General features: G+C 34.8%; 1 protein-coding gene across 5 annotated transcripts in view; it reads left to right on the top strand.

Moving 5' to 3' along the window:
• The window catches only part of TSHR (thyroid stimulating hormone receptor), a 151465-nt gene extending 132578 nt beyond the window's left edge, over nt 1-18887 (top strand). For 4 of the 5 annotated variants that reach the window (XM_074289834.1, XM_074289830.1, XM_074289831.1 and 1 more), the window contains 2 exons: nt 13757-13945; nt 14921-18887. In XM_074289834.1, coding sequence (XP_074145935.1) covers nt 13757-13945; nt 14921-16334 — 1603 coding nt within the window. In that variant the 3' untranslated portion in view covers nt 16335-18887. The remainder of the gene's footprint in view (nt 1-13756; nt 13946-14920) is intronic. The other variant, XM_074289832.1, reaches the window with a different exon arrangement.
• The last annotated feature ends 8689 nt before the right edge of the window (nt 18888-27576 follow it).

Genomic DNA, 27576 nt, shown 5'->3' with positions numbered 1-27576 from the left:
AGCTGGAGAAGGAAATGGCAAACCACTCCAGTATCTCTGCCAAAAAACACACCAAATGGGATCATACAGAGTGAGATATGACTGAAATAACTAAACAACAACAAAAAACAGATTCTCTGCTGTTTAAGGAACTATCCTAACACAGAATGGTTAATTCTGCTGTTACACTTGTTTTAAAAAAGCAAATTTGTTCCATCTTGATTGATAAATTAGGGGAAAAATTGAGCATGAGGGGAATTTCAAGTTTCCTTATGCATGATTTCTATAGAAAAAGAAAAGAAGAAAATGAGTCACACTCATCCATTTCTATTACTGCAATTTTCTATCAGATTTCAGATAATTCCATCCATTATTTTGCAATAATTCACAACTAACAACTCTTAGCCTACTTCCAAAAGCAAACTTCAGATACCATATTTATTGCCTATCTTCTGGTGTGGTAGGAGTTAGGATAGGAAAGCTGGTTTTACATCTAAGCACTCCAATCTTCTCCATTCCTCCAAATATATGCCAAGTCTGCAGCCCCTGATCCTAAACTCCTAAAGTTGCATCCCACCTGAAACTGCCCTCTTGCCAATATAGGCCACCTCTGTTGTTATATTACTTATGTATGATATAATGTGTAATATTACTCATTATACTATAATGTATAATATTGCTTATTCTATTTATAATATATAATTATATGTACAATATGTATTATACATATGTAATATAAATGCATAATATATAATTGCATTAATATATTTTATTAAATATTTATATAATTATATAACATATTACTATTATATGTTATTATTAATAATATCATATTACACTACAATGTGTAACATTACTTAACCATTCTTAACTACGTGGTGACATTTCCTGTCTTTTTTAAAAAAAAAATTTATGTGTCATTGTTAGTTTTTGATGTATCCCAACACACTGTTGGAGTCCAGCTCCTGTAGTGATGTAGTACATCTTTATGTACATACCGGGGCCAAGCGGAGAAGTCCTGTTTATGGACTCTTCGGAGTTTATTGATCAGACACACAAATATATATACCTCAAATGCACATAGGTTTGATGGAAAGTACATTCTTAAAATTCCTTTGGCCTAAAAAAATTCTACTGTGATATAAATGATTAAACTTCTTAAGCTCTGATCTTGATTACTTAGAGATGTAAATAGTTGAGATACTTCTCAGAGTAAAGTTTATTATACCATTATCTCAGGTATCTTTCTCCCAAATGCCTTAGCTCCTTGTGGACATTCTTTCCTCCTAAATCCAAAAGTTTAGCTTTTAATCCAAAGAGTTACAGCAGCTACATCTATAGAGACCCAGTTACCACCAGGTACCACTAGATGATGGAGTCTTTAGTAATGGCTTTGGGGGCCACTAGGTGGTGTAGAGGATACAAAGCTGGGCCAGAAAGATCTGAGTTCAGATGTGACTTCAGACACTTATTAGTGGTCACTGGTGATCTTGAGCAAATCACTTAACCTCTGTTTGCCTTACTCCACTGAAGCTAGAAATAGTAAACTGCTTTAATATTTTTGTCGCAAAGCTCCTATGGACAGTACTGGTGTGATATTGGTCAGGGAGTCACAAAGAGTCTGGCCCAATTGAACAAATGGACCACCACAACAAACCATAAAGCCCATCAAAATGCAAAGTCATTAGATCTTTGGAGTACAAAAGAGAATGAAGGTTGTAAAGACCTATATAATTCTTTAATTATCTAGAAATTTTATTTGTATTGTTGTTTCTCATAAAACATAAAATTAAGATCAGACCAACAACCAGCTGGTTCATCACTGGATGATGTGGACTATATGTGTATGTGTGTATAAATATATATATACATACACACATATTACATATACCATATGTATATACATATATATGTGTGTGTGCATATACATATGTTCTTATTTTAATTAAATCCAGAAGACCAAAAAAATTATATCTACATAGGATATTTAATAGTTTCTCTTCAGAGAGATGAATAAATGAGTTGGCGAAATTTAATTACTCATAATCTGTGAATTTGCTTTTCTTGTATTTTGATAACTATTTTAAAAGAATTTATTTTCTTTGTAATCTTATGCATTTTGTTTTAAGCATTTTAAAATCTTCTGAGAACAGTGCATAGACTGCCAGTGTGGTCCATGACACAAACAAGGTTAAGAATTGCTGTTCTAAGAACCAATCCAGTTGCAAATCTTTGGTTCTGAGTTTAATTTTCTCCATTTTTAAAATAAAGGAATTAGATTAAATCATCTCTAAATTTTCTTCCAGTTATAAATCCTATGCTTCTATCTTCCTTCAATAAAGAGGAAATTACTGGAAAAATTTCATTTTTATCTGACACTTTAGGAGAATAGATATGGAAGGAATCCAATAAATTATGATTAGGACCTGAGCTTTATGAGAAAAAGACAGTGAAGTGATGGGAAGCTCTCAAAAATAAAATCTGATAATAGAAAATATATATATATATATGCTAATGATGTTTCTAAAAAGGTTGATATAGCTACATAGGAGACTGATGAGATTTTCTAATAAATATGAATATGTGAACAGAGATTAAGTCTTAAAATGCAGTTTTAAGAACTGCATGCATACAGGCCATGAAACTATTGAAACCAAATCACTTTACCTCTCAGTTTGCTAGGTTACTCATTAAAACTACAAAGTGGATTATGACTGGCATTGTTTCCTCAATGGAAGTTCCCTACACCAATGAAATCACATATTTACTGCTTAGGGTCAGTCAATAAAATTTATTAGAAGCCTACCATATATTAACCATCACCCTGTGTCTGGGGATACCAATGTCTGGGGAAAGACAAAAAACAGTTGCTATTGTAAAGGGCCCCACAGTTTAATGAGGAAGACAACATGTAAACTAAATACATTGGTAATAATCACTAACGGTAAGAGTCTAGAATTAATGAGGATGGAGAAAGGCTTCCTATTGAAACTAATATTTTAACTAAAGAAATAAGCCAAAAGAAGTCAAAGAGGCCAGAAATAGGAAATAATGGATGACAATAATAGATGAAAGAAAGCAAAAATTCTCAATTCTTATTTAGTTTCTAAAAATGGTTATTAGGGAACTGAAATCTAAAGTAATCTTTACTTATCTTCTCAATGAGTGAGGATTGGAAGAAAATGGAAGGAGAGAATTCAGAATGGAAAATAAAATTGAATTTAAAAAAATTTTTTTAATTAGAAAAAGAAATCCAGTGTAAAATCAGAGATGATAAGCAAGAGTATATTGCTGTATTTGATGAATCTGAGTTACCTGCCCTGGCTGAATTTTATTTCAGAGTATTGAAAGAACTTACAAATATTATTGCTAAACTACTTTCTTTGATCTTGGGTAAACTGCAATGCCTCGTGAATCTGCAAGAGGATTGGAAAAAGGAAAAAGTTCTACTTTTCAAAGGGGTTTTCAAAGAAGACTCTTTCAACTATAAGCTTATGAGCTGATCCTTAGGCAAAATTCTAGAATGTCATAAAGATATGGTTTGTGGTTACTAGGGAAAGAAAGCAATACTGACTACAAACCAGAGTTAGTTCATTAAAAGCAGGCCTAAGTAGACTGCCTTTATTCTCTTTTTTTGACAGGGGTATATTAGGGAAGTATTTCAGGCATTGTATACCTAGATTTCAGTGAGGCATTTGACAAAATCTCTCATGATATGCATATGAGTATCAATAGAACAAATTTCCAAAAAAAGGTAGATTATTTATGCTTCCCTGGCTGTACCAAATCTAGAATGTGATGACCAACTTGGGGGGGGGGGTCACATTATAGTAATGACAATAATAATTCATATTGTACTTTAAAACTGCAAAGTGAGTTACAAATAATATTTCATTTTATTTTCCAAATAAAGGGGTGGGGTATTATTATTATCCTCATTTGTAAAATGGGGAAACTGAGGCAAGAAAGGTTTAAAAATGTTAAAAACGATCTTGAAAGTAAGCCAGATGGAAAAGAAATTCAATACTGTAGGATGTATAGCCTGAAAATATGATTTAAGGCACATCTGAATGCTCAATATATAGTCAACTATTGGAATCATATGCTCCAACCAAAACTACTCACTCCTTATCTTAGGAAAATTTATTGGTCAAACCATTCACCCCACTTGGAAGGCCTTCCTCTCTGGGTATCTTAATCTCACACTTCTAATAAGTCTCAATCTCATCTCTAATATGACTTCATAAAATGAAAGGAATTATCTCTTCTCTGACCACATATAGCAACTAATTTGGATAAATGACTTTACCTTTAGGTCTCAGTTTTCCCATCTATAAAATGACGGAACTGAATAGGATGATCTCTGATGGCTTATCTACTCACAGCATTAAATTCTTGTATAGTTTAACTATTTTAGTATTTATATTCATCATTAAGACACTCCTGTTGCACCTTGTGATAACTTTCCTATTTTTTGTGATTTAAATTTTTAAAACTTTTTTTATAATTTATAATCTTATAATTTAAAATTGTCATTTTAAAAATTTCTACATGCTCTAAAACCCTAGTCTCATTGTGACATGGAGGTGACCATGGTTTCTTTTTTCTTTTCTTTTTTTTTTAATTATTATTATTAATAGTTTTTATTTACCAGATATTTGCATGGGTAATTTTACAACATTGACAATTGCCAAACCATTTGTTCCAATTTTTCCCCCTCCTTCCCCCCCTCTCCAGATGGCAGGTGGACCAATATATGTTCAATATGTTAAAGTATAAATTAAATACAATATATGTATACATGTCCAAACAGTTGTTTTGCTGAATAAAAAGAATCAGACTTTGAAATAGTGTACAATTAGCCTGTGAAGGAAATCCAAAATGCAGGCGGACAAAATTAGAGGGATTAGAAATTTTATGTAATGGTTCATAGTCATCTCCCAGAGTTCTTTTGCTGGGTGTAGCTGGTTCAGTTCATTACTGCTCTATTGGAACTGATTTGGCTCATCTCATTGTTGGAGAGGGCCACGTCCATCAGAATTGATCATTATTGTTGTTGAAGTATATAATGATCTCCTGGTCCTGCTCATTTCACTCAGCATCAGTTGATGTAAGTCTCTCCAGGCCTTTCTGAAATCATCCTGTTGGTCATTTCTTACAGAACAATAATATTCCATAATATTCATATACCACAATTTATTCAGCCAATCTCCAATTGATGGGCATCTACTCAGTTTCCAGTTTCTGGCCACCACAAAGAAGGCTGCCACAAACATTTTTGCACATGTGGGTCCCTTTACCTCCTTTAAGATCTCTTTGGGATACAAACCCAGTAGCAACACTGCTGGATCAAAGGGTATGCACAGTTTGATAGCTTTTTGAGCATAGTTCCAAATTGCTCTCCAGAATGGCTGGAATGACCCTGGTTTCTTGAAGGCTACACTAGTGGAGTTCAAGTTTACCCAGAAGCTACCAAGTGGAAAATACTTCTAATAAACACACACATACATGCATATACATATATGTGTGTGTGTATGTTTACTAAGGACTAGCCTACCTAGATTTAGAGTCACAACTTAATTGGCTGAGGGATAATAAAATTATTGCCCTCAGCAATTCCTACTGGCAAGTTTATAGAGATGGTTGTGATTTTTATGGCTAGAGGGTGTACACACACTAAATCACAGAAATTAAAGAATCTTTACACTTTTCAGTAAGTATTCACAGATTTTGTATCTTATCTTCCTAGTGAAAATGCAAGTTCCTTGAGAGCATGAACTGTATTTTATATTTCTTTATATATTCCACAGCAACTAACCCAGTGTCTTGTACATGGAAAGAGCTAGAAAAAATATTTTTAATTTGATACTGACTTTTTAAATGGTTATATGAGAAATAGTCATCTTCTATAGTTAAAATCCCACTGAACAAAACCTCAAATTCCTTCTAAGGGAAAAAGGAAGGGGGAAATTCTGTCCTACTCTTATTCTGTAAAGAGAATAGGCCATCACAGTCATTTATAAAAGTAAACAAAAATAACTAAATTTTCACATTTGGTTTAAAACATTTTTTCAAAATCATTTCTTAAAAACAGAGTCTAATTTAAAGCAGATGCCAATGCTAGAGCAGAGAGAACTGTAGTCTAATTTTATTTATCAAAACAAAGCCTCTAATTTGACTTGGGAGTCTGATGCCAGTTTTTTCTCTACTACATTTTGTCTCATACTTTTAAAAGTCTCATAAACAAAGTAGTTTTATACTCAGTTTTTAGTATTTTTCCTCTAAAAGTGAAGCATTTGGTAGCTGCAACAAAAGTACATTGAAATAAGCCTTTTTTAAATACCATCTACTCATCTTTATCTAGAACATTGCTGTTACATTTTCATAACATTCTCACCATATCTCATTTGATCTTTACCATAGATATTTTCATCCCTTTATCACAGATGAAGAAACTGGGGCTTCAAAAGGTTAAGTGACTTGTTCATATCCCCATGATCAATAAGTGGTGACTTAAACCCAGTGCCATGGAGTCAGGCAGATTTGAGTTCAAATTTGTCTTTAAACACTTAGCTGCACAACTGTGGCAAGTCACTTTCTGTCTGCCTTGATTTCTTCATCTGTAAAATGGAACTGATACTGATACTTCCCAAGGTTGTTGAAAGAAGAAAAATGGTTTATGAGAAGAAAAAAATGACTTGCAAATCTCAAATCTCCATATGAATACTATTATTTAGGAAACTTTCTACTCAGAGTTGTCCTAAGGCAAAATTGTGAGATAAAAGAAAACCTTAGTCTTCAATAGTCAACCCCACTTTGGGCTTATCATGCTCTAGTCTCTTTTAATTGCTTCCTATAGTTACCATTCATATGTCCTTGTACCTCATCCTGTACAAACACCTCAATTTTTGGAAGCACTTTCCTGATCACTTATTTAAACTGCAGGAATGATCCACAGGGTTGATTATTGTAGTTTCTATGAGAGTCTGGTTAAAAAATAAAAATATAAATTGTAAGAGCAAGAATAGGGCCAATCCAGTGACCTTTCCAAGAAAGGGAGTTAAATGAGGTCTAGTGGCAGCACACAGTCCCCTGTAAAGAAATTTACAGACCAGAAAACCTAGATTGATAAAAGAGGTTTATTAATGTCTAGTTAGTAAAAGGTGCTAAGAGAAGAGGGCACTGGAACCAGCGTACCAGTGGGCAGAGATCCTTGACATGCCAGACATAAGGCTGCCACATTTGGAACCTCTGCAAAGAGAGGACTCCAGCTTGGCTCTTTTATAATGAGAGATTTAGCTAAAGGGACCTGTGGGTGGGTGTCCCAAGTTGGCTCAGATCCTGTGGGGGCTGGGACAGGCCCAGATCTTCTATTGGAATTCAAAAGGGTGCTTTTGACCAGGATTTGTGAATCAAAGGTCCTAGCTTCTTGAATTGATAATGCATCAGCTAGGAGGGGCTGGGAATCAGAAAGGAATAAATCCATCTGAAAGGATTAGTTTCTTAAAAGGACCACAACCCACATCTTCTTGAATTCATAATGCATCATCTAGGAGGGGTTGGGAATCAGAAAGGAATAAATCTATCTGAAAGGACTAATTTCTTAAAGGGAGCACAAGCCTCATCAAAACCAGTCCAGTTCTTTGAAGTCTCAAGAAAATTATTATTTTCCCAGTCTGGGTTATTTTTCCTTTTAAGTAAAAAGAAAAAAAAAATTACACATCTGAATAGTGGTTATCTTTTAAGAGAAAAGGACCCTCTTTGTCTTGTAATTCACAGATGTAGCTCTAACTAGGGGATTTTATTTCTTTTGGGAAACTGGGGAAAGATACTTGGAAAGGGGAAGCAAGGAATACTCCTTAAATTGCAAAGTATTCTTCAATTTCTGCTTTGGACCACTGAGTTAGTTGTTATCCATTGTGCTTGTAGATCACCAAAATGGTATCACGATGTGAGTGTCAAGGTACAGTGTATCTGACTGTGGTTGATCAGCTCATTTAACTTCTGCTATTACCAATACTGACTATATAAATAGCTAAAGCATTATAACCAATAATACCAATGGGTTGAAAGTATCAAATAAATGTTGAAATTGAATTGAGCATCTGCTTTTCTGGCCCAGCATCCTTATTGTGTATCCTCATTTTACCTAGTCTTTTAAGACAAAAAGACCACACACAAAGGGAAAAGAAATCCCAAACCAAAGTGCTCTTTTAATTTGATTTAATATAATTCAATTCAATGCTTCTTTTCCACGCACACCAAGCTGATACTCAGAGCAGCTGTGTTGGGAAGGAAAAGAATGGCAGAAGTCCCTACTGGAGTAACACACCATGCAAATCTGGCTGCCCAACTACACAGTTCACCAACCATAAAATGCATTGCAAAGTAGTAAACCAACAGACTTTATTCTGTGACAGTCTATGGCACCACACTGGGTATTTGCCAAGTGAATAATGCTTCTCAGAATATAACTAGAGTATTTCAGCCCAAAGGAAAGCAGATAAACACGCACACACACACACACACACACACACACAAAACTGCTCCACAGGCAATGCAAAGTTAAAAGATTTAGGCAATCCTATAGAGTAACTACAAAATAAAATCAGCTAGGTGGCAGAGTGGAGGGCCTGAAGTCAGGAAAACTTCTCTTCCTGAGTTCAAATCTGGCTTCAGATGCTTATTAGTTATATGATCCTGGGAAAGTCACTTAACTCTGTTTGCCTCAGTTTCCTCATCTGTAAAAATGAGCTGGAGAAGGAAATGGCAAATCACTCTAGTATCTTTATCAAAAAAAAAAAAAAACCCACAGGAGTCAGAAGAGTCAAAGGTGACTGTAAACAATTAAACAACCTCAACTCTAAAACATTGGATACATAAATAAGAGGATGCATAAAAATATTGGAAAAATGAGTAGACAGATGGTTTTCAGAAATATTTTAAAAGCAGGTGGGTGAGGTCCACAGAAACCTTAGCTCTGAGAGCATCTTATCACAAAGACTATAGAGTCATGATATCTGGACTGAATGATTCAAATATGAGTTTTCCTAGATATAGAGCAATAAAAGTAACCAATGGATCATGACCCAAAGGAGAGAAAACCAAACTCCTTAGACTGGAATGGTGTATAAATATAAGGTTAGTCTTTGTAAACTATTGAATGATGTTTTGGAATACTAAAGTTGAATCTGTGTAATATTTTATATAAATGAGTACCATTAGCTAAATAGTCACTTAATACTAATTGGAATATAAATAGCACCTTAAGCTTTTTTTCTTAGCAAAGACTCTGGAATAGAGTGGTAAAGTGAACTTCTCTGGCTTTTTTTACAGATGACAAATCTGAGGCAAACAGGGTTGCATGACTTGCTCAGGCTCACATAGTTATTAAGTGTTTAATGCCAGATTTGAACATAGGTAGAGGAAACTTCCTGACTCCAAGACCAGCACACTGTCCAAAGTACTTGAAAATATCAAATTAAGAAGTACAAGTATTATTATCCTCATTTTGCCAGTGAGGAAACTGAGACTAAGAAAACTAAAGATCCAAATTTCACATGCCTAGTAGGTCCCCTGCCTCTAGTCCAGTGGTATTCCTAGTACACCTTTGTAAATATTTTGTATGTACGGGATTATTTCTGTTTTCCCCGTTGAATGCAAATTTCTTGAGGGCAAAAGATTGGTTTTGCCTTTCTTTGTACTCCATACGTGACATCTAGTAAGCTATTTTCTTGATTAATTTAAGAGGGGGGTGGTGGTAGAATGAATTCCTCAAGGCCCCAGTTTAGTATCAGGTCTTTCATGAATCCTGTCTAATCCCCCAAATGGAGATATTCTCTCTCCACTAAACGTGGTACTTTGTATCTGACATGATAGGATGAGGGAGCTAGGAATGGAAGGGGCCTTAGAGTTCAACCAATCCAACATCCTAAATTTATTACTGAGAAAAGTGAGGCCCAAAGCAGTTAAGTGATTTGCCTAAGATAACATAGGTTGCAATTAACAGAACCAAGATCTAAACTTAGAAGTCTTGTGCCTACAAATCAGCATCTTCTAATCATTCCACATTGCCTTAAATTTTCTGTTATTCCATATACATATATCACTCCTTATATGGTAGTTGTTTTCAACTATTTTATCTTCCTTGCTAGACTAAGAGGTCAAAAAGTGCAATAATTATTCTCTGCAAAAAGAACCTACAGGTGTTATAGCATAGTGTCTTACATATATTATGTTCTCAAGAATTATTTTTGAAATAAATGAACATACCACAAGTCAACTATTTGTGCCAAGAAAGAAAAGGAGTGACATAGATAACCTAAAATTATATATTAAATGGGCAAAAAAATTATTTGGAATGAACTATATTCTATTTTGTAGCACATCTAATTTCCAGCAATGTTTTGTCCAAGCTATTAAAAATTTTACTTTGTACTCCCTGGGGATTTTTTTTGCACTTCATTTTAGTTCTCACCTGAAAAATAAAAATCAACAGGTCATTTTTCCCCTTATGGTATTCAGAATAAGGGACAGTCTTATCCTTGGCATAATGCTACAGTTTTTTCTCCACAAAAAAAATATAATTTTAGTCATTTCAATTCAATACAATTTGAGATGGTTCTCTTGACCTATGCATTAAGCTTCAATCCATCTAAAAGAATTGTACTCAGATGGATCTTTGTTTCCTATGTGCATAATACTTTTTAGAGGCTAACTCTCATGGAGTACAAAGATCTTTTTTCTGCAATTAATTTCTATAATTAAAAAAAAACAAACTTCCTTGATTCACCTAACTATCTCAAGCTATTATCCCTTCTTCTTTATCCTACACTTGCACTGCTGTCTCCACTTCTTCACCACCCACTCATGCCTTCAGTTCCTGCAATCTAGCTCTTATGTGGACCACTTCATTGAAGGAAGCTCCTCTCCAAGTACCAATGACCTTCTTACCAATGCCTCCATAGTTTTTCTGAGTTATCATCCTCTTTGACTTCTCTGAATCATCTGAATAATTGAGTTTAATAATAAAGTTCTATTACTTAAATGGAATCATAAAAGCAGGCAGAAAGATAACCAAAGCTCTTTTTGAAAATACAAAATTCAATGCAAAATGATGCATGATTCCTTTTTCTCTCTTTTTTCCTTCCTTCCTCTCCTCTTCTTTTTCTCTCCCTCCTTCCCTCTCTCCATCTCTTTTTCTTTTTCTCTTTCTTTCTCTTTTTCCTCATTCTTTTTCATTTCTCATTGTTTTTCTTGAATCTTCTTGTACAAAATGACTAATATAGAAATGTTTTATATGATTGCACATGTATAAACTATTAGATTGCTTACTGTTTCAGAAGAGGGCAGGATAGAATTTGGAACTCAAAACTTTTTTTTTAGAGTATTAAAAATTGTTTTAACATATAGCTGGGGAAAATACAATATTATATATATTTTAAAAGAAAATACAAAATTCAATTTTGTTAAATATCTATTGGCTATATTTTGTTAAGTATCTAAAAATAACATGCTGGACACTGGGGATACACATACATTTAAATATCCATTCTACAAGGACTATCTATGGCCCTTAGAAGTAAAGGAAACCCTTCTCTTCCCAAGAGAAGGAAGTCACAAATACTATATAACATAGAAAAGTTGCAGAAATACAAGAGATGAACTATATAATTAATCTCTGTTCATACAAGTCTGATTCATATTGAAATTCAGTGAGCCAATTCACAAGAATCTGTCCAAGTTAAAAGAGTTTGGGTGTTTGATGGGAAGTTTTAAAGATGAGCTGCCTTAGAATATTGAACCAGAGTACCCTAATTTCAATTCTCATTATAGTTCTCTTGACTACTGGTTTATTGTATGAACAGATTACTTATTCTCTCACTTCCTTTTTTGTATCATCAGTGTTTCTGTCACTTTATCCAATAGAATATATGCTCATAAAGGGCTGGAATTGTTTCATTTTTGTCTGACTCCCTAAGGACCTAGGACAATTCTGTGCACAAAGTAGGCACTTAATAATTATTGTGTAAAAATAACAGCTGCCCTTATCCTGCTACTGGATACTTCCAGGATCCTGAAATCTTTCCTAATAGAGTCATGTGTTTATAGAATAATAATCACCGGGGGAAGCAAAAAATGATTTGTTTAAAATTACTTCTGTGCCAGACTGTCACAGTGTCTGAAACACACATCATCTGAATTCAAAGGATCATGGGATCATAGATTTAAAGCTGCAAAGCACCTCCAAAGTGATCTAGTCCACACTCTCATTTATTTCATGGGACAGGAAACTGAAGTAGAGGAAACTCTAAAAATGCTGCATAATATAACTACCACTTATAAAAGCATTTTTGAAGCACTGTACAGTTTTCAAAGCACTCTGTCTATATTTTCTCATTTAAATCTCACTTCAACTCTGTGAGATATATAATGAGGTATATAATATAAGTATCATTGTTCTTGTTTTATAAAACAACAATCTCAGAGGGGTTAAGTTATTTGTCAATAGCTACATATCTAGTTAAGTTTCAGAGTCAAGATCTGAACCTAAGACTTTTTGCTAAAATACAAATATGTTACCAAAAAGGGACAATGTATTAATGTTACAACTGTTTGATCAGATTCTTTAATGAAGAGTAATATTTTGAGCAAATAGGCCTTGGACAGCAAGATTTTGCAGGGAAATAATGAGGCATTGTGGCTTCAATAAATGGGTGAAAAAAAAAAAAAAAAGGCTGAAGCATAAGACATGGCTATGATAAAATGGCCTTATCCAATTATTGGAAAGGTGATATCTATTAGCTTAGCTCATTCAGTAATAAGGAGTCAAGACTATCTAAAACACAGGTCTTCTGAACAAAAGAACAAAAAGAACAAGTTAGCCTGGAAACAATAGCCTCAGAGTAAAGAAGCTCAAATGGCAGCCAGGTGGCTCAGTGGATACAGTGTCAGTCCTGGAGTTGAATTCAACTAGCCTCAGATACTTACTATGTGATCCTGAACAAATCCCTTAATCCTATTTATCTCAGTTCCTCATCTATAAAAAGAACTGGAGAAGGAATTAATTGGTAAACCACTCTAGTGTCTTTGCCAAAAAGACCCCAAATGGAGTCATAGAGAGTCAGACACAAGTGAAATAACTTAAGTGTGGTAGAGGTTAAAGTAGAGGGTAGGGTGGGCACTGGCCTGGAGTCTAGAGTGAAGAGATGACTAGGCCCTCAAAAACTGAAGTGTCTAAAAGATCCAACTTGTAGAATTTAGTATAGCAACAGTTGAGAGACAGAAGAAATGGAAATTTCTGGCAGAGAATTTTAATCTTCAATTTTAACCTTTGAAATCTAAATCAGAAGTATGAGAGTAGAGCCAACATAGGCTTTTCAAACCTTTGACCAGTGGATGAAGTTTAAAAGCCTAAAAACTGGGACAGCAGAAGGGAAATCTCTAACCAAGCCTGGACTTCCATAATTTTTGAAGGCTACTTTGAATAAGTTAGATTTTGAAAACTCTGACATTTAACCTCAAAAGATCTAATATTCTGTGAATATAAATATACATACATATATATATATATATTATTTGCAAGCTGCAAGTAATAAAGATGCATGGTTTAATTCTCTTTTTTTCTATTCTGCTTTGTACAGGGAAACATTAGATTTTTATTGGCTGTTAAATGCTTGATTTAAAAAATTTAAACACATTTACTTACACCTGGCCCCCCCAAAAAAGGTCTCCCTGCTAACTAAAGCTCCTTATTGATCCGCTTTTAAACTCACAGGGACATTTCTTACACTAGTGTTACTGCCCTACCACCTAAGGGTCTGGAGCATCTGAAAGAACTGATAGCAAGAAATACTTGGACTCTTAAGAAGCTTCCCTTTTCTTTGAGTTTCCTTCAACTGACACGGGCTGACCTTTCCTACCCAAGTCACTGCTGTGCTTTCAAGAACAGAAAGAAAAACAAAGGGTAAGTGTATGGCATGACCCCCAGGTTCCTTATCTGAAGAAAGAGAGAGTTTGACTAGATAAACTCTTAAGATCTCTTCTAGTTTTAAAGTTATGATCCTAATGCCCAAAACTGTGCTTTGTGGGTAGAAGAGAGAGCATGAGTGTCAGAAGTAATGATTTTGGACTACCTGCTCATTTTCAATTCAGAGATCAAAGGCTCAGAACTTTGTGACTATCCCAATTATCATAACATCATGGAATACCATTTATTTTTGTTGACATCACTTGAATTAGTAGACATTTGTACATAGTACTATACAAAGCAAGTTAGATGGACAAGGTCCATATCCTTTAGTGGTATTATATTTAAGATAAGCAACCAGAATGAAGAATGTCCAATGTGGATTAATTACTCAAAATAGACTAAACAACTATCACAATTTCAGGCCATGTATCATACTTCAAAGGTGTGGGTCTCTCCCCTTCCATACCAGCTTGATTATCCTCTTCCCCTCCGATCCTATGTCCCTCACACTCCCATTCTTCCTTTCTTACCATGATTCCTGACCTCCTCCTGACTTGACTATCTTCCCTACTTCTAAGTATCTATTCATCTGCTTCCTGCACAGGAATAAATCTGGGTCCAACTATGGGGCAGGATCAAACAGGAAAGCAAAAAGTAATGCAAGGAAGACATATCTAGCTGTAACAGAAAACTGGAGAGAGCAGGAAAATCTGTTTAGGCAGCATGTGGCATTGGGAGAGATAAACCCTAAAGTAAACCATGTTGGCTTTTCCTCAACTAGAACATAAATAGGAATAACCAAACCTCCAAATATGTTACTCTATGCCAGGAAAATTAGTTGAACTCAGATTAAGAGATGAGACAAGATAAAACTGTACTTGTTAAGATGGCTGGAGTTAAGTCAGAATTAGCTTCCTTCTAGGATGATCACCAGAAAGAATCAAATGACTGATCTTTGTTGCCTTTCAGAATCCTTGAGTCACTAATGTGCAACCAGAGCAGTATTCAGAGCTTACGTCAGAAGAAATCTGTCAATGCCTTGAATGGTCCCTTCTACCAGGACTATTCAGAGGAACAGAACCACACAAATGAAGTGTACGAGGGAGACTCTACAGTACAGGACTTCCACAGCAATTCCCATTATTATGTCTTCTTTGAAGAACAGGAGGATGAGAATATTGGATTTGGCCAAGAACTTAAAAACCCTCAAGAATTGATTATACAAGCATTCGATAGCCATTATGACTATACTGTGTGTGGAGGTAATGAGGATGTGTCATGCTCCCCAGAGCCAGATGAATTCAACCCCTGTGAAGATATAATGGGATATAAGTTTCTTAGAATCATAGTATGGTTTGTCAACCTCTTGGCTCTCCTTGGCAATTTCTTTGTCCTGTTTATTATTCTCACCAGCCATTACAAACTTACTGTCCCACGCTTTCTCATGTGCAACTTAGCCTTTGCTGACTTCTGTATGGGGATTTACTTGCTCCTTATTGCTTCTGTTGATCTCTATACCCGCTCTGAGTACTACAACTATGCCATTGATTGGCAGACTGGCTCTGGATGCAACACAGCTGGATTTTTCACTGTTTTTGCTAGTGAACTATCTGTGTACACACTGACAATTATCACACTAGAGCGCTGGTATGCTATCACTTTTGCCATGCGCCTGGACAGGAAGATCCGCTTACGGCACGCATTTATGATCATGTTAGGTGGTTGGGTTTGCTGTTTTCTCCTAGCCCTGCTTCCATTGGTGGGGGTCAGCAGTTATGTCAAAGTTAGTATCTGCCTCCCCATGGATACAGAGAGTCCCCTTGCACTTACCTACATCATTATAGTCCTGCTGCTGAACATTATTGCTTTTATCATCATCTGTGCCTGCTATGTAAAAATCTACATCACTGTCCGAAATCCCCAGTATAGCCCAGGTGACAAAGATACCAAAATTGCCAAGAGGATGGCTGTCCTGATCTTCACTGATTTTATGTGCATGGCCCCAATTTCCTTCTATGCTTTGTCAGCTGTTATGAATAAGCCCCTCATCACTATTAGCAACTCAAAAATCTTGCTAGTCCTTTTCTACCCACTTAATTCATGTGCCAATCCATTCCTTTATGCAATCTTCACCAAGGCTTTCCGACGAGATGTTTTCATTCTACTGAGTAAGTTTGGTATCTGTAAGCACCAGGCTCAAGTCTACCGAGGACAGACAATCTCTCCAAAGAATAGCATTGGTATTAATGGCCAGAAAGGTAGTCGGGGTGCAGATAAGACCCTTGCCAATGTGCAGGATGACTATGAACTACTTGAAAACTTTCATCTGGCCAAAGGCAAACAGAACCAACTCACGGTAGACTGTAAACTGACAGTTTTATAAGCTCTTCCTCATACTCTAAAACATCTCAAAATGGTAACCTGATTGACAGAATCCCGATTTCTTAATTGAAGGTTTTTAATTCTGGGCCACAATTCTTCCTCTCCCTTCTAGTTCCTGCATTTCTTACAATGAATAAATAAATATATTTTGCACATGAAATACTTTAACCTAATTTCTCCCCAAAACATATCACCCTTAAGAAAACAAAGAGGTATTACCATGACTAAGATTGCATCTCTAACTTAGGCGATAGCAAAATGGTGGATCTTCTCTGGGAGATTTCCCAATTTGTTCTTAAAGCAAGACTAAAGACAAAATTCTCTAAAAGTCAATAGAGTTGTGACAGTGGAGATCCTCTAACTTCTGATGGCTCCTGTATTAATGTGGAGTCTGCATTTGAACATTCTCCAATGAATTGGCTGAGTTCAAATAGTTTATTATATACTTCTTTTTAATTTTGTAGTGCTTAGTTGCTTCATACTGCCACAAAAAACTGAAGCTACTTTGAACCTAAAGTCAAAAAATAAGAATATGAAGAGAGTGGCTATGGTAAGCAATGAATAACAGTGGAGATGGGTTATAAAGGAGATTCTTTTTCAAGATGTTTTTTTTCTGATTCTAGCTACTCCTCAAAACCACTCACAGTATTCATCTCCACAAGAGATCCAATCATTTTGGGTTGCCCAGAAGAATATATAAGCTTGTTTCTATGAGTAAAAAGCCTAACTTCCTAATGGGTATCTTAGTGCAAAGGAACGGAATTATAGAAACCATATCTGGTTAACAACAGTTGTCTGTTATGGTACTCACAAAAGCCTCACTTTGGCCCAATAAGTACGATATAGTTTTCTTTACACATTACTCCTATGAAAAGCCTTTTCAACTTTCTACAAAATAAAGTTTACTTGATTTTATCTCTCCTTAACCCTGACTGCTTACTTATTGTTTCTCCTTTCCTTCAATCTAAGGGAATAGAAAGTATTTTCTTTCTGAAATAGTCAGGCTACTTTGGGAGTCAAGAGTCCTGAGTTCTAGACCTGACTCTATCATTCTTGGGCTCTGTACCTTGGGCAAGTCCCTTAAAACTGTCTGGCCCACAGTTTCCTCATTTTTAAAGTGAGGTGTTTAAACTGAATGAATCCTAAAGTCCATTATGATAAGACTCCCACAAACACCTATTTCCATGAGAAACATACATAAAGGAAATGGAAAGGAAAAAGAAAGACCACCATATTTTCTTTAGACCTAGTCTCTATTTCTCAGAGAATGGGCAGGTGAGGGCAGATTTCCTCCTATTCTACCTAGCCATGGAGTTCTCAATATTACTAAATCAAATAGATCAGATTCTAATGATAAATTGGGCTGAATCTGAACTGTTAAGTTGGCATCTACTCTATGTTTTTTGGTTGTTAAGACAAACAAGGAGTCCTACAAAACTTTTTGGCTGAATTATTGATACAATTAAGTAATTTGCATTGTAAAGGATAGTGGTGGATCAGAATAATTCCCCACCCAAGAGCACTCAAAGCCTGCTCACTGTACCTCTACCCCCTGTCCAAATAATTAATATATCCTCAAGAATTAATACATTTGCTAAGCAAAATTTGGATCAAATTAAGAAGCTTTCAAAAGGTGAGTAAACAATGCCACTTAAACTCATGAAGTTAAAAAATCCGCACATAGTGTTGGCTTCTTCTTGGCACCTGAAAACCCAATCAGGTATAGTTGACCTTATATAGATGTGCTCTTTTTGCCAAGATCCTATAATTAACCATATTTTATGGATCTTTATCAACAAATACTATCATTTGTTTGCCTGTATATATATTCTCTGCTGAAAAAAAGACCCCAAACACAGAAGTCATTTTTTTTCTTTATGGTCATTAACTCTTGTATTGTGTCAAATTAGTGTGCCAAATGAACCCACTTGCAACTATCACATCTGATTACAGCTTTCATAGTACCAGGTTATTTGAAGACTTGCACACATTTTAATAGGAAAATTCCAAGTACTCTATCATTATAGTTACTCCCAAATTGGCAAGTACATAAAATTTATTGAATTTATTGTTATTTTGTTGTATATACTTTGTAACATTTTACAATGTTTTGTCTTAATGATATATCTTGAATACATGCTTTTAAAGCACAGACCTAGAAAACTGACTACTGCACAATCTTTGGTAGAAATGAATGTGCTACATATTTCTCATACTTTAAACTTTCTTCTGAAAAGTACAATCTTCCTTTAACTCCAATGTTCTTTTTGTGTCTAATGTACGTTTTATAACTAACAATCCCAGGGTGAATGTCCAACTAGGAAGAATTAATACCTTTGCCAATAAGGGTCTTGTTGGTTTCTATTATAAATTATAATCCTTTGCTAGCTAGAGACCCTATGCTTAACTTATGTCATTTTGTGAAAACACTGATAGCAAGTAAATTACATATTGTTTTTCTGAAGGTCTGGGAGCTTATATCAAGAAGTTATTAATTTTGACAACGGAACTATAAACAGAAGCCTAATGAATAAATATGAGTTATAAAATGAAACTGTTTTTATTAATGATTCTCATAATCACTCAGATGGATTCATTCTCTCTAGTGGTGAGTCAATAAGTATTAAGCATTTATTATGGGCCATTCACTTTATCATCCAGAAAGACCGACCCTGCTGGCACTATATCTGCCTTCAAAGGACACATTCTAATAATGGAAATAAACATATATGGTATATACAGAGTAGATCCAAAGCAATCTGAGAGGGTAAGGCACTATAATAGGAGTAGGATTGCAGGAGCAGAAAAGGCTTCCTGCAGAAGGAATTTGAGTTGGGTGTTAAAGCTAGCCAGGAGGCAAAAGTGAGGGGAGAGAAGGTATTCCAGGCCCATGGAAAGGCAAAGGCTTAGAGTAGAAGTGTGTGCAAGGAATTGTAAGTAGGCCATTGTAGCTATATTGTAGGATACTTACTAGGTGTAGACCAACATCTTTGACCAAGATCAAAATGGGTACATGATTTAGACATAAAGGATGACATCATGAGCAAATCAAACAAGGAATAGTTTAGCTGTCAGATCTATAGAGAAGAGAAAAATATATAACGAAATAGATCACTACTCTCTTATTATATTATTTTCTTAATTATGTTAAATTTAAAAGGGTTTGCATAAACAAAACCAATGCAACCAACAACAAAGCTGGGAAACAATTTTGACAGCAATTATTTCTGATAAAGGTCTCATTTCTCAAAAATATAGAGAACTGTGCCAAATTATATGGATACAAGTCATTCACCAATTGATAAACAGTCAAAGGATAGAAATCAATAGTCTTCAGATAAAGAAATCAAAGCTGTCTTATAGTCATATGTAAAAAAAAAAAAAAAAAAAAAAAAAAAAAGTGCTTTGAACCACTATTGATTACAGAAATGCAAATTAAAGTAACTCTAAGCCACCACCTTTTACCTATTAAATTGGCTAATATGACATAAAAAAAAAAAAAAGATAAATGTTAGAGAAGATATGGGAAAGTTAGGACACTGAAATATTGGTGATGGAGTTGTGAATCGATCTAACCATTCTGGAGAACAATTTGAAACTATTCCCAAAAGGCAATCAAACTTTGCATACTCTTTGATCCAGCAATACCACTGTTAGGGATTTATCACAAAGAGATTTTTGAAAAGAAAAAAGACCTACATTTATAACAGCTTTTTTTTTTTTTTTTTTTTTTTGTGGTGACAAAGAATTGGAAATTGAGGAAATGCCCATCAGTTGGGGAATGGCTATACAAGTTGTGGTATATAAATATAATATTATTCTGTAAGAAATCTGTAAGAAGTGACCAGCAGATTTCAGAAAAACTTGAACTGAAGCTGAATGAAGTGAGCAGAGCCAGAACATTGTATACAATAAAAGCAGCACTGTGAAATAAATGGCTATAAATGACTTAGCAATTCTCAGCTATATAATGATCTGTGATAATTCCAAAGGACAAATACTATCCACTTCCAGAGGAAGAACTGATGGAATCTGAAAGTAGATTGAATAACCATACTATTCTCACTTTTTTTCCCCTTTTGGTCTGTTTCTTCTTTTACAACATGACTAATATGGAAATATTTTACATGATTACACATATGTAACCTACATCAAATTGATTACCATCTTAGGAAGAGAGAAAATTTGGAACTCAAAATTTAAAAAAATAGAGTACTAAGTGGACTAGATTGTATTTGGGAAATTGTAAATTTCTTTAAAATTCATAAATAAATGAATTAAAAGCATTTTAAAGTAATTTAAAAAAATACAAAATGAGAAAGAAAAGCATTGTCACATACAGTCAACTACAGGAATGGATTCGATATAAAACAATAAACTCCAGAGAAACTGAGGCAAGATAGAGATTAGAAAGTTTTTAATATTTTGAGAGAGATTGTGCTAAAACCAAATGGATCCATGGTTTGGTCCCAGGACTGAATGAGACTATTCTCTTCAAGAATCCAGCAGCCAATGTAAGGTTCCCATGAAATATATATACACATGTATCTCTAAGCTACCAGGATAGACCGAGGCAGGGGTGAAGTCTGTGCACTGAAAGTGGGAATGGATTATCAATCCAGTTCTGATAAGGTGGGGAAGGCACGAGACATTCTAATGACTTAGGAGTTAGGAGCCAGGAAGTCTCAACTCCCCCTCATCTTGAGTTTACACATCTAAAATTTATAACCTTAGAGTAACTAGCCCTAAGTTATATCAGTCCTAATGATCAAGAGGGGATTTGCAACCAAGGGGGATTAAGGGAGAACAATTCAGGGAAACTGAAGCAGGACAATTAGGGAAACTGAGGCAGGAAAACAAAAGGGAACTGTGGCACAACAATATAATACCAAAAGAACAGGGTTAATATCTAAATAATATCAAACTGGAGGGATACCAAGCAGAAGCCTTCCATAAAGCTGAGGGGATTTCTAAATAATCACAAAGCTTTTCTTTCATTTCAATCATAGAGAAAGGAACATATTCACACATCATTCTTGCTGTGGGATTAGGGACTTCCCTGATGGATAGGAGAGGGGTGGGTGAAGGTAGAGCTAAAAAATGGGGCTCCATGATGAGTACTGGAAGGACTGAGAACAAGATCAGGTATTGGATTTGGGTGGAGGAGGTAGGGAGGTAGAAATGGAGTAAGGTACTAGGTCTCTGGAGGTGGATGATGAAAAATCCAGGGTCCTAGAGTCTGGGGAAAGGGCAGGTTCTGGATGGAAAATAAGATCTAATCATCAAGAATATCCAGTACCTTCTCCTGGACTATTTTATTTTATTTACTTGATAGGGATTCTAAAAAAAAGGATTGGCCAAGAGCATTTTGCAGTTTTTCTTCTCAGGTCAGGATCCTGGGAGAGTGCCATATATGCTTGGATATAAGGCATTTCAGAGCACTTCCTTTCCTCATTGCAGAGCAAATCCAATTGTAATATAGTTATTATAATTTAGACTGCCATTAATTGACCATCTTCTTCTATACTCCAGGGAATAAGATGGCCAGGCATTATTTTAAAAAGATAAACCAATGCCTCTTTAAAATGCTTTCTTCAATTTTTTTTCCATTTTTGAGAAGGTACCCCACAGGGGTAAGTCCTAAGAGACTGGGTCCTTGTCCCATCCTCATAGCTTGACTCCCACAAATGCAGCATTCTAGAAAATTGGGGTCCACACCAAAAATGGCCAAGTGACTTAGTCAAGGCATCCCCAATTAAGTCCTCAAATAGCAATCCAGTTATTCTGGCTATTTCTTCCTTCTCTCCCCCTTCCCCACCTGCAAAAAACAAATTGGGTTTTCATTGAGGGATCTTGTTATATGTAGGAATAAGACTTAAACCTGGAGGGGACCTCTTTTGGCAAGAAGAAGGCCAGCCAGGTTCAGCACCAAGATGAGGAAGGTTGGAAGAGCAATTTCTAGTTCAAAAAATGAGCCATAAGGCACATGTGATGAAATCACAATTGCATTCTCTTTATTTGCAAGAAAAGATCACAGACAAAATCCAAAAATGATTTTGAAACATGCTTTTGGAAAGAGGGAACTTTTTTACAGGGAGGAGGAGATAAAGGTGGGATCTTGGGACTGACAAGGATATATACTGGGCTTAAAGATCGTCTGAGAAAACTTGGTTCTCTTGACTGTCTTTAAAGATGATAAGAGTCTTACAGGTTGAAAAAAATAAATGGGCTGATTAAGAGTTTTGGCTTCATATTATTGAGAAAATTGAGGCTCATTTAAGAGTTTGGGTCTCTCATCATTCCATACAAACAGCGACTAGCTTCCTTTTTGTACCTTTTGTTCACTTACTTGATCACGGCTAATATAGCAAAGAGTTCCCTCCAGTATCTTATAAAAGAGAACAACTTGGCTTTACACTTCCCAGCACTAATAATTTAGTTAAATATCTTTCAAACTTATCAATTCAAAGAAAGTCATTTATCTTATTACCCCTGGCATTTTTGTTCTAAACATTGTACTTTATATAGTGCCTACCACATGCCCTTTCTATGTCCTGAAAGTGACTTAAAGCCTGCTTTTAGTAATACTTTAAAATGTTTAGTCTATAATTTCTCTCTTTTGTTAACATTCCATGTCAATTAGAAAAAAATATATAAATGGGAGAGCATTTTTTTCAGTTATATTTCCATAAGGTCTGAATAGTATAATACTTATCTTTTACACAAGCCAGGCACTGTGTTTGTTGTGGCACAGTTCTCTTTGAATGTCCTGACCCAGTTTCCCTAATTGTCCTATTCAGTTACTCTGCCTCAGACTATAACCATTCCCTCTTAATGTTAGAATAAAGGTTTTATATCTTAGACCTTAGGTTATATTTATTCCCTCTTAATGTTTGGATGGACTAAAAAGTCTTTATCCATTTTAGACATCATTAGAATATCAGGAGCCTCTCCAGTACCTCTCTCCATCATGTTATCCTAGGTGACTTCCCCCATTAGGTCATCCCTCCTCCTACCCCAGTATGTTATTGTTCTTGTTAACCTATAAAAAATCCTGTATCTGATATTCAGTGCTGGATTCTTCCCAATTACTGCTTCTTTGTTTTTCCAGTTACCCAAAGAGTCAAACTAATTCCTTTAAATTTTCTAAATAATGAATCTTTTAGAACAACTAAACTGTAATGCTGGAGAAACAAGATTCTTTATAGGGTAACATGAACAATGACCTAATGGGGAGGAGGCACCTAGGATGACATAATGGGAGGTACTGAGAGGATCTGATACTCTAATGATGTCTAAAATGCATAAAGACCTTTATCCCATCAAACATTAAGAGGGAATAAGTATAGAAAAGAGAACTGTGGCACAACAAAAAAAGAGCAAAGAGACAATCCTTTCTCTATCAATTACCCTAAAAGCTTCTCTTCCATTCTTATCACAATGGTAAGTTATTACCTCTCTTCTTTATGATTTACTCAACACTTTTTTTCAAAAGCAATTTCTATTTTGGTGCTTGTTGACTGTGAAAGATCCTAAGTTCTAAATGACTCTTTCTTTTAGAAGGTTTTGATATTTTCCAAAACTTTTGCTGTTAGGAATTTTAAGTTTGCCTCTTATCAAAAGTGAAGCTAATTTCCTAATAAATAAGAGAAAATCTTATTACTTATTACTCTAATTTAACTTTGAATTCACCTAAATTAAATTAAATATAGTTCAATAACTTAAAAATATCAACTTTTACAAAGGGCATTACCTACCAAGATTCTACATTTCAAGGCCCAGTATCATCAATATACTCACATTTTTATATAAAAATGTATATATTTTGACATATGTATGAGATTCAATGCCAAAAGATGAGATTTAAAAACATTTGACACCAAATGTTAAAGTGCAGTCAGGCGAAGAATTCATAATGGCCTTCCTCTTTGGCAAAAGGTTATAGACTAAATAGGAGGTACAATACACACCAGGAATGGTAAATATGAAATAGATTTGGGAGAGCACATAGAGAGTAAAGTGGTTTTAACCATTAACAATGGGAAAGACAAGTTCTCTAATGGAACTCACAATTAACCAGGAGAAAGGGAAAGAGGAGGGAGAGTTCTCCCTTTGACTGGCAGGTTAAATGCAAAGAAGAGTTTAGCCCTTAAAGAATTATAAGATATAGATATAGATAGATATAAGACGTGAGATACTATCAGGCAAGGGGGAGAGGTGAAGAAAAAAACACCCCGAGGCAGAATGCTGGTGGCAGGCTAATGCGGGATTCAGCAAAGATAGCATGGGCCATAGACAGATTTATTATGGGAGAAATTTAACCTCAGGGCTTTTACATAACTTGGCTTTCTAATGAAGGTGGATTTAACCATGACTCTCACTAGGAGTGGGACTGTAAGGCTGAGCTGCTCTTCCCTGCTTGCCTCAGTGAGTAATCTTATTTATATTTCAGGCTTTCTCTACTAACTCCACCTAATGGACCAGGACTTCATAATATTTGGTAATGATCTGAATTAGAAAGTCACTTTTATGTACAGTTTTGATTTCATATAGATTTCATAGTTAAGAATTTCACTGGCAAACTATCTAATGGTAACTTGTAACTGTCTGAAGGACTCAAGATGTAACTTTTTCTCTATTTCAAATCACTCTAAATCCATTATTTTTCTTAATCCAACCTATGATAAGCTATATGTATGTATGTGCATGTATATAGCAGAGATTTAAAATCATTGTTTTATGACTTTGATAGTTTTCAATTTTTTACATATAAAATGCTTTTTTGGTTCTAAAATAATTTACAAGGTCTGCTTTTTCCTCTCAATTTTTTTTTTTTTTTTTGTGCTGAGGCAACTGGGGTTAAGTGACTTGCCTAGGTTCACACAGCTAGGAAGTGATAAGTATCTGAAATCACATTTGAATTCAGGTCCTCCTAACTTCAGGGCTGGTGCTCTATCAAAATTTTATGATTTTAAACTTGGATACGCCATATACTTATTTTAATTTGATCTTTTCTAATCTGAGCACCCTCTTCATTCTTATATCTATTTGAAAACATTGTTTAGTTCTATCTTCAATAATTCTATCCCTAACTCACTACAGCCTAATTTATACAAGTTGAACTTAGTTTCACTAACCAACTGTTATGAACACAAGTTTTTCAGTATGCCATTACTACTTTATTTTTTTAAGTGAATGTCAATCTATATTACTAGATCTCCACTCAACATTGAATTTTCTTTTTTTAAATAGTTTAAAAAATTTTTTAAAATATATGCAAAAATAGTTTTCAACATTCACCCTTGCAAAACTTTTGTTTTCCAATTTTTTTCTCTCTTCTCTCACACTCTCCTAGATAGCAAGTAATTCAATATGTTAGACATGTACAATTCTTCTATACATATTTCCACATTTATCATGCTGCACAAGAAATATAAGATCAAAAAGGGAAAAAAAGAAAAAAAAAACTAAAAGCAAGCAAATGACTTCAAAAAAGGTGAAAAAACTATATTGCGATCCACATTTAATCTTCACAGTCCTCTTTTTGGATGCAGATAGTTCCTACCATCGCAAGTCTATTGGAATTGGCTTGAATCACCTCAAAACAGCCAAGTCTAACAAAGATTATAAGATGATCAATTCTGATGGATGAGGCTCTCTTCAACAATGAGGTGATTCGAACTAGTTCCAATAGTTCAGTGATGAAGAGAGCCATCCACCCAGAGAGAGGAATGTGGGAACTGAGTATAGTTTAAAACATAGCATTTTCACTCTTTTTGTTTACTTGCATTTTAGTTTGCTTCACTTCTTCTCTTGTGCTGTACTATAATTGTATAAATATATATGTATATATTGGATTTAGCATATATTTCTTCCATGTTTAACATATATTAGACTATTTGCCATTTAGGGGAGGGTATGGGAGGAAAGGGGGTAAATTGGAACATAGGGTTTTGCAAGGGTTAATGTTGAAGATTTGTCCACGCATATGTTTTGAAAAATAAAAAGCTTTAATAAAAAAAAAAAAAAAAAAAAAAAGAGCCAAGTCCATCAGAATTGATCATCACATAATCTTGTCATTGGTGATGTATACATGGGTCTCTTGGTTCTATTCACTTAACATCAGTTCATGTAATTCTCTCCAGGTTTCTCTAAAATCTTCTGATTGTTTCTTATAGAACAATAGTATTCCATAACATTCATATACCATAACTTATTCAGCCATTTTCCAATTGATGGGCATACACTCAATTATTCAATTTCCAGTTCCTTGCACTACAAAAAGGGCTGCCACAAACATTTTTGCACATGTGGGTCCCTTTTCTTTTTTTATGATCTCTTTGAGATACAGGCCCAGTAAAGACACTGTGATAGCCCTTTGGGCATAGTTCTAAATTGTTCTCCAGAATGGTTGGAAGTGTTCACAACTCTACCAGCAATGTATCAGTTTCCCAGTTTTCTCATATCCCTTTCAACATTTGTCATTATCTTTTCTTGTCATCTTAGCCAATGTGAGAGGGGTATAATGGTACCTCAGAGTTGTCTTAATTTGTATTTCTCTTGATAGTGATTTAGAGCATTTTTTATATGACTAGAAATGGTTTTATTGTCTGTTCTTGTCCTTTAACCATTTATCAATTGGAGAATGGCTTAAATTCCTTCTTGCAATAAGCTTATCCCAACTTTTAGCATAATTTTTAGATAAACCTTTATTCTACACTAAAATTAAAACCAATTTCACAGATTGATGTTCCAAAACTTCAGATGTAGAGATTAGCTAACTGAAATGTCAGGTTTAGCAAATGTGTTTCCTTTTTCAATTTTTGAGTTGTTAAATTGAATTTACAAGGTTTTATCTAATTTCTTTTATACCATTTCCTAAGTATTTATTTTTAATTACTTCCCTTAATTCCTATTTCAATGAATTTCTCTTTATCTCATGACTAATGACAGTCCTTAAAATTCAAAATAGAGCTTTAAATCAATTGTAGTTATTTTTATTAAGGAATAACTGATCAGTGAATATTTTTGTTTTCATTAAATTGTACAGGGTTTTGAATGGGATAAACTGAGTGAAGATCTCTCATAAAATGTGGCTTTGATCTATACTTAATTGTGACCTCAGACTTTGCAATAGTAAGTTGAGATCTAGCTAAAAAGTTGCAGGTGTTCCATTGTCTTGGATCAATGTTTCCCCTCCAGTTCCCTTTCACCTCTTAATCAGAATTCAAGTACTTAATGGG

The sequence above is a fragment of the Sminthopsis crassicaudata genome, chromosome 2, assembly GCF_048593235.1.
Source record: "Sminthopsis crassicaudata isolate SCR6 chromosome 2, ASM4859323v1, whole genome shotgun sequence".
NCBI lineage: Eukaryota > Metazoa > Chordata > Mammalia > Dasyuromorphia > Dasyuridae > Sminthopsis > Sminthopsis crassicaudata.
Note: the sequence above shows the minus strand (reverse complement) of the source record. Positions and strands in the feature narration are given on the sequence as shown.